Source organism: Pteropus vampyrus, unplaced genomic scaffold, assembly GCF_000151845.1.
Source record: "Pteropus vampyrus isolate Shadow unplaced genomic scaffold, Pvam_2.0 Scaffold197, whole genome shotgun sequence".
Taxonomy (NCBI): domain Eukaryota; kingdom Metazoa; phylum Chordata; class Mammalia; order Chiroptera; family Pteropodidae; genus Pteropus; species Pteropus vampyrus.
Window position 1 is genome coordinate 2,542,537 of NW_011888978.1, and position 8,089 is coordinate 2,550,625.

The 8,089-nt window shown below is 46.9% G+C and overlaps 1 protein-coding gene across 1 annotated transcript in view; it reads right to left on the reverse strand.

Moving 5' to 3' along the window:
- GFPT2 (glutamine-fructose-6-phosphate transaminase 2) overlaps positions 1 to 8,089 on the reverse strand; it is a 44,501-nt gene that overhangs the window by 29,866 nt on the left and 6,546 nt on the right. The window contains exons 2-4 of the mRNA XM_011371987.2: positions 2,363 to 2,470; positions 1,437 to 1,535; positions 783 to 908 (exon numbers count right to left, since the gene is read on the reverse strand). Coding sequence (XP_011370289.1) covers positions 783 to 908; positions 1,437 to 1,535; positions 2,363 to 2,470 — 333 coding nt within the window. The remainder of the gene's footprint in view (positions 1 to 782; positions 909 to 1,436; positions 1,536 to 2,362; positions 2,471 to 8,089) is intronic.

Sequence of the window (8,089 nt, forward strand, 5' to 3'; positions counted from 1 at the left end):
GCCAGGTAGGTGATGTGGACCCACGAGCTGGGGTTGGCACGAGGAGGGAGTTGAGAGAACTGGACTCACCAAAGAGGGCCTGGTACTCCTGCAACTGCCGTGAGCAGTGGCCGTGTCCCTGCTCTGAGACCTTGGCCCGCTGTCTGTCAGTAGAACTAGGAGGTATCATACCTTTCGGTTTGTCAAGGGATGCCAGAAGTCTGGACTTTTACACACAATCATTCTCATTTTTTACAAATGCAAAGCGAGCCAAGTCAAAGGCTCTGCTGCAGGGAGGAAAGCTTGGGCTGCCAGCTGTTGGCCTTGCTTCTCCAATCTCAAGCCTTCAGCTTGCAGTAGGCACCTCGGACTTCACTAACCAAAGTCAGCTCTGCCACCCATGCCTAGGACACTAACTTCAGGGCCAGAGGTGGGTTTATCTATATGAGAATGGAATCCCATCCTTTCCTCAAGCACCTCACTATCCTGAACACTTTAGTCCCTTGTTTTAGAACAATGCCTAGGCTCTTCACCCTATCATGCCACCAAATCCCCTCAGGCTGAGTCCCAAAAAGCCAGCAGCATTTTCAGGAAGTGCCATCATTTTCTTGTGGACGCCTGGGGGTCAGCGTCACTCAGGAGCCAGCTGAGTCTGCCTCCGGTCTGGGGTCAGTGCCACCAGTTCAGATCCTCAGGGAACACAGGGCAGCTGAGAAGCCCATTGGCAGTGGACGTGGATCAACCTAACACAGGTCAGGGCCACGTAGAACCATTGGGACAGGGAGCAAGTCCACACTACGTACCGTTGCCTTTGTCTGAGCGCTGCGGGTGGCTGTTGACAACACTGGGGACCCCATGGGTGGCCCAGCGCGTGTGGGCAATGCCAAAGTGGGTCTCAAACTCCACCTCTAAGTCCATGCTGTCTTGTTCTAGATAAAAGAAAAATCCATTTGCAGCACTTTCAAAATAAGCATTGACACAGTACTGATATGGCAGGGTGGCATCGCTACACAGAGACACATCAGGTATGTCAACAGCACATCCCATCAGGGACTGCAGAGGGCCTCACGCCCTCCTGGGGTCTCTGCCAGACTCCTGCTGCTGCTTTCTTAGTATTTATCAGTAATCTAACTCACTTAACTGAAATAAGCTTACTTCAAAAAGAAAATTATATATCACTGCTTACAAGCGGAAAAGCAGTCTCATTTGCCAGGAAAATTTCAAAACTAAATACATAAGTACTAAATATTTTTTAAAACGTTTCTTCATGTACCACCACCTAAAACAAACCATCCCACAGTCTGGGAAACACAGTTTTACAATATGGGCTTAACCTTCCTTGTATTTATCCACGCTCAAACAAGTTAACATTTTCAGTTTCAAATACCATTGGAATAAAAGATTTCCAACCAACCATGCTGTGTTTGTTGCTCTGACATGGTGTGTTTTGCACTTACTGTAAAGTTCTTCATCGAGAGCCTTGACATTTCCCCTTTTCTTGACCAGCTGGATATGTCTTTCCTTGACTTCATTATTATTTCCATCGATTGCCACCCCTGCAGGTAAACACGACCTTCTGTATTGGAATTTAAGGTTTGTCTCACACGCTGTTACAGGGTACCATCCAGGGCAAGGGCTGCACGAACTGTCAAATTTTTATTCTTATTCCCCAGGCTTGCTGCCTAGTTGATTTGGAAAGAGGAGGCTGTAACTGTGGCAAAGCCGGAAGGTCAGCAGGGAACGTGTGCCTGGACCCAGGGCCGTTACCGTGCAAGCCCTGGGGAGCTGCAGAGAGAGGCACTACCATACTGGCCGCTGAGGAGCTGGGCACACTTAAGGGCATTGATCTTGCCCTGAGCTTTGCATCCTGCTACTTTAGCTGGTACCCAACCAGCATCAGTGTTCCCCCATCTTTCACCTGACTCGCTTTCTGCTAAGCATGGAGAGGGATGTAAACTGATCTGGCTCTCTCTGCCTCCTAAGATGGCTTGATTAAAAATGGGAAACAGACTAAATATACACTAGGATAGAGGAGTGAATTCTGAGACAGCCACCCAGTGGAGGATGTGCAGCCACTTAAGAAAATCTTTAGGAGTGTAGAATAATGGAAAAGGCTAAGATAAGTGAAAAAAAAAAGAACATAAAAGTATAAAATTGTAAAATTCCATAAAAACAAAAAATATCTCTGCAGGATACCTTCACCCATCTACCCCTCATCCCAGACAATCCCAACAGTGACCAGAAGAGAGACAGAGATACAGATGGGGCCACTTTGGATGCAGCTTTCTTTTACCCTTGTTTCTTCTTTTGACTTTAAATTCTAGAGTTTTCAAATGTAACGAACAAGCATTACATTTCTATGGGGGAAGCCTGCAGGGCTTACCTGCCGAGTCATAGCCTCTGTATTCTAGCCGCTGCAGGCCCTTGATGAGGGTTTCAAAAATCTCCTTCCTGGTCCGGGGTACTCTGTAGTTCATGTAGGCGAAGATTCCTGTTAACAGAGGGGGACACAGTGCTTTATAAAACACTGGGTTTGTGGTCCGAAGAACACAATCTGGACACATGGGCATGGTGGCACCACAGGAGGGGGCCCAGGCTGTATGTAGAGGAAGAGCCATACTCCTTTCCTGCTTCTGGAAGGGCAGCCCTTCCCTTTGAAAAAAGACTCATGCAGCATGTGAAGAACACCTGCACACTCCTTGGCGTTGCAATTACACATGCTTGTAGGACACGAGGCTTTTGCTGCAGCAACGTTGATGACAGTAAAGATCAGCAAAACGACCCAGCCACCCACGGACACCTAGAAGTCCCTGCCTATGTGGGATCCTTGACTGGCACAGAACATGCCTGGGGAGAATCACATGGCGGTCATGGCAGCCTCCTGCAGCAGGTGGGAACGGGCTCTGTGGCCATTGCTCACTTCACACTCTGCCCTGCTACTTGGATCAATAAACGCTACTTTACGACAGCAAGAGCAAAACCATCTCTTGGCCTCTAGAGAACACTTATCTTCAGGGGAGGCACACGAGCCAAGAAGATTTTGTTTGGCTTCATTTTCTGGATTTATATTACTAAATAACATTTTCCTCAATAGGAAGTAACAGTTGTCATGCCAGTTCTTTCCAAACTCCTCCACTCCCCTGCTTGAGACCACGGGCCCTTGGTCTGTATCTGTCTTGCCTTGCGAGTCCCCCATCCGCTCATCCCTCTGTTCTTTCATCCTCCCTTGCCTCCTCAGAGCTCCGCTCCCACCTCCCAGGGCAGGCTTGTCCAGGCCCCTGCTCTTCCATCCGCAGGGCCGCCCCAGTGCTCTTCCATCCTGTGACGTCTCTATACCCTGGCAGGCTGGTGCTCCTATCTCTAGATGTCTCACTGTATATTAGCACACAGTCCTTGTTCAATTTGTGGAACACAGTAACCCTGAATCTATATTAATCAGAGAAGTCATAGTATGGATCATGGAAAAGTTACTGGGCTTCAGGCATATTCACAGTAACTCATCTTTCTGAGGGGGCATGGTGTGCCAGGCCTTGGACTAAGCACATCCACACATGGTTCAATCAAAGCTCACAGCAGGCTTAGGGTTAAAAGAAGGTTTATTTCCCCGATTTTATTTTTTTTATTTAATTTTTTGTTTTCTCAACATTTTCCTGGGATAACAGAAAAATCTAACTAGGATTAAAAATTTGCCAGATATCTGCACTCCCATGTTCATTGCAGCGTTATTCACAGTAGCCAAGACATGGAAGCAATCTCCGTGTCTACTGATGGATGAATGAATAAAGAAAATGTGGTCCATATACACAATGGAATGGTATTCAGCCATAAAAAGAAGGAAATGCTGCAATTTGTGACAATTTGTGCAATGTATAGACCTTGAGAGTATTCTGCTAAGTGAAACAAGTCAAACAGAGAAAGACAGACACTGTATGACCTCACTTAAATGTGGACTGTAAAAAAATAACCAAACCCATAAATAACAGAGATCAGACTGGTGATTGCCAGAAGCTGTACACTTTAAACTTATACAATGTTATGTCAATTATATCTCAATAAAACTGGAAAATATTTTGCCAGAGATGAACCCCAGAGAGGATAACTTGCCTGATATCTGGGGAAGTGAGCACAATTATATGCAAAATCTGTAATATCTCCGGTTGCTAAGTAGATTTCAGTCAATATGGTATACCTGAATGAATGATTAAATTTCAATTAAATGAATGCTGTAGTTTAAGCAGCAAGTTGGGTCACATGAATAATGAACTTGCTAAAACTCACGTAGGTACAGTCAAAAATGGGCGACAATTCAAGAGTGCTAAAATATTTTGCATTTTTTATGTACTGTACATTATTGTACACAGGATCTATTTTCACTCACATCTTAGGGTACAGAATTTATATTTAAAAACATGCACAGTGTGTTTTACCAGCAGTAACAGACATTTTCTGTTAAAAATGGCCAAGGGTAATTTTGACATCTTGCTATTTTTGCCTTCCTGGCTGATGAGTTCAGGTGAGGTGCCGTGTGTAAGGGCTGGGTGTGTGGTTCAGGCGTTACCCCACCGAAGGCGCCCACCATGCACCTCAGGACGTCACCTTACCCTACACTTCAAATCTGAACATCCTGGGCATGGGATGGAGTGTCACCTTACGCGTAAAAAAAATAGTAATTATCTTTTAATGTAAACATTTAAAAATGTTAACAGCTTTATTGGGATAAGGTCATGTACCATACTAGCCTTCCGTTTACAGGGCACACTGCAATGGTTTTAGTATATTCAGAGTTGTACAACCATCTCCACCATCTATGTTTAGGTGAAACTTTTCATAATATTGATTTTTCTGCAGAAATTCAGAAAGTGCCCACAGGAGGGACATGCTCAAATTGTAGTCGCTTGTAAAGACCACCTAGCTATGGGCGGCAGTTATGTGAAGGAGGGAGCAATTCAGGTCATTTTTGGAGCCTTTTAAGCTATGAAACTTTGCTGGCCTCCTGGAAATCGTCCAATGATTATACCTGCACCTCACAAAGGGGAACTGACTGGCATTGCAGATGGCACAAAGGCCCATACACCAACTCTGGAAAGGCTTTAAATCTGATTAAATTTCAATTAAATGAATGCTGTAGTTTAAGCAGCAAGTTGGGTCACATGAATAATGAACTTGCTAAAACTCACGAAGGTACAGTCAAAAATAGGTGACAATTCAAGAGTGCTAAAATATTTTGCATTCTTATGTACTGTACATTACTGTACACAGGATCTATTTTCACAAGAGGGCTCTATGGCACTGCTCTGCAGCCCTCCCTCTGGGCAACACTTCACTCTGAACTCATTCATGTCAGGCACGTATGTTCTTCGAGGGAGCTCTGGATCTTGGATCCACCACAGCCTCCTTGGTGGGGGTGAGGGCTGCCCCCAGAGACAACTCCCTCACTCCCTGTGGGTGGGACCATTTAAAGTGTCCTTGTCCTCATCCGCAGAATCACCAGCTGTAACCACACCCAGCCTGGAGGCTCAGCGGCCACCAGAGCACAGTTTGGGAGATTACTGTGGTGAGGGGGGCTGCCAGGGACTGGTTTTCAAGGTCTTTACACAAGAAGGCATAAACCTAATTTGCAACACAAACTCTCTTGCAGGCCAACATTTCTGCAGTAAATCCTTTCATTAGCTAAGGACTATCTCTCTCCCCTCACTGCCAATCCTCTTGGCTGGACTATCCCTGCACTCTATTGTGATGAAGTGACTAAAACAGCCCTTACACCGCACTCTTGCTGTTTTTAAAAAATAATGAACCAGAATAAAGTTGCTTTCTCGGGATTTTCTTGTGCTATTCGCATCAGAATTCTCTGCTGAAACCTCTTCCCTCCATATACTAAGAACTACGATGAGAATCCATTTTTTACCTATGAGATCAGTGAAGATCGATTTGACAGTAAGTGAGAGTTTAAATTTGTGCACCCTCTTTGGAAGGCAATTTGGCAGTCTCTCAAAATGAAGAGGTACACATCTGTTGACCAGAGCTGTTGGACTGACTTCTCTGACTGTCTCTGACATATCTCTGCAGAGATGCATGTGTGCTGCTTTTGCTACTCAGAGCTGTTTTTGGTGGCTGAAGACTAGGGCAGTCCGATGCTTGGCAGGGACCAGGTAAGTGACAACACAGTCACACACAGGGTCATTGTGGAGCCACAGGCAGGCAGCCCTCCATAAGATTGAGGTGAAACTGTCAGCTCTCTTGGAAGACAAGCTACCTGTCTAAGATGTGTCAAGGAGAAATTGCAGACTACAGAATGAGTGAATTATTTAGGGCATACCGAATTTCTGGAAGGGTACCCAAGATGCAGGGCCAGTGGTTGCCTCCAAGGAGGGTGCTGGATGGAGGGCAGAAACCTCCTCTCCACTGTGTGTGGTCTTTATACAGTCAGGATATTTGAGCTCGTGCCTGTATATATTGGTTTAGCAAGTGCTACTATATGAATTAGAGAGTGAGGGGCACAGGCTTGTCATCCAGTCCAAACTGACTTCATTGACTTCACCATGGCTGCCCAACCCCGCTCACCTGGAGGAAGGACAGCCATACAAAGGGAAAAAGCACAGTCTGAGAACATCTTCCAGTGCCTAAAAGGACGGGTTCAGGGTTGTCCCACCGGAGGACCTCCTCCCTCGGGTTCACCCATCTATGACAGCAAGAAGCACAGAGGGTGGCAGCTGATGCCTGTAACCTGTGCCAAATACCGCTTTCCAATGCTAGCTCACCTCTGCTTTCTGTGTGGCCTGGAGCAAGTCACTGAAACCCCGTGGAGCCGGGCCAAGGCAGCACCTCCCTCCCGGGGCTGTTGTGAGAACTCTCAGAGCCTTTGCAAAGCCCAAAGCGGACCAGGAACTTCCCCTCCTGGGAGTGTGAGGCACAAACACTGGTTTGTGGGGGCACATGGTAAACCCTGGAGAAATGTTCATGCACTAAAATCCAGGGGAAAACAGAACTATTTACCATTTTTAATTCTGGGCTTTCTACTTGGGAAAATGATGGTTAAACCAAATGGGTGATTTGGCTGCAGCTTAATCAAGATTTAACTCATCCACAAAACATTTCTCTTGCCCATGAGGGCCTCATCACTGTGCTGAGTGTTTCAAGGTGCTGGGATGGCCCATTAGTGGGCCTTGTAGGGTGGGTCCAGAGAGGACACCATGCCCAGGGATCTTTCAACCCCTTAGGAGATTTGCAAGCAATGGGGCTGGGGGCTGAGAAGTGGGACAGGGCAGAGCTCCTGAGCTGGATCTGTGCAAAGGTGGCTCCAACTCATTCCGCAGTGTCAGCCGACAGGTCATCCACTCACTCAGTGTAATGCAGGCCTTCCCCACTCTCTCTTTTTAAAAAGCCACAGGACTCTCTTTATTTCCTACATAGCACTTGCTTCCTTGTCTTTTGTCTGACTCTCCAGTGGATTGTAACCTTCATGAGGATGGAACCACATCTGTCTGTTTATCTATCTTATTCATCACTGTCCTCCAGCCCCTAGCCCAGAGCCCAGCACGTTTTAGGTGTTCAGTAACTATGCGATGGAGGAATGAATGCATGAATAAATAAATGGATAAGGGGTGATCAGAGAAGGTGGCCTGAGACAGACACATCCAGCCACGCACAGTGGGTCTGCTCTCTGGGACCTCAGAGTGAGCATGAGACAGAAAGGCTGAGGAGGTGGGTAGGGCTGAACCTGGGTCCGTGAGAGCCACCCCTTTCACAAAGGCAGTGTGGCACTGCCAGTGTCCAGGGATCACCCCAAGGTTTTTGTCCCCGCACTATTCCCACCCCCACCCTCACGTACTGTGATGGTCCCAGGACTGGAGTGAAGATACCTTCAGGATTAATCCCAGAACCTCAGAACCCGAGAACTCTGCTTAGGAGTGGAAGCGCAGAGTAAACCATCACCACCGCCATGTATAGGGACTCCCATGTGCCAATACTTCCAGAACCTTAGCTCGTCTGATCTTCTCCATGCCCTGTGACAAGGCTGAGCTCCCAGTGACAGACAAGGCATACATGGCTCCAAGGCCAAAGACTTGAGTCAGGTCTGTCTGAATGCAAGGTGCCCATCACTGCTGCCCCC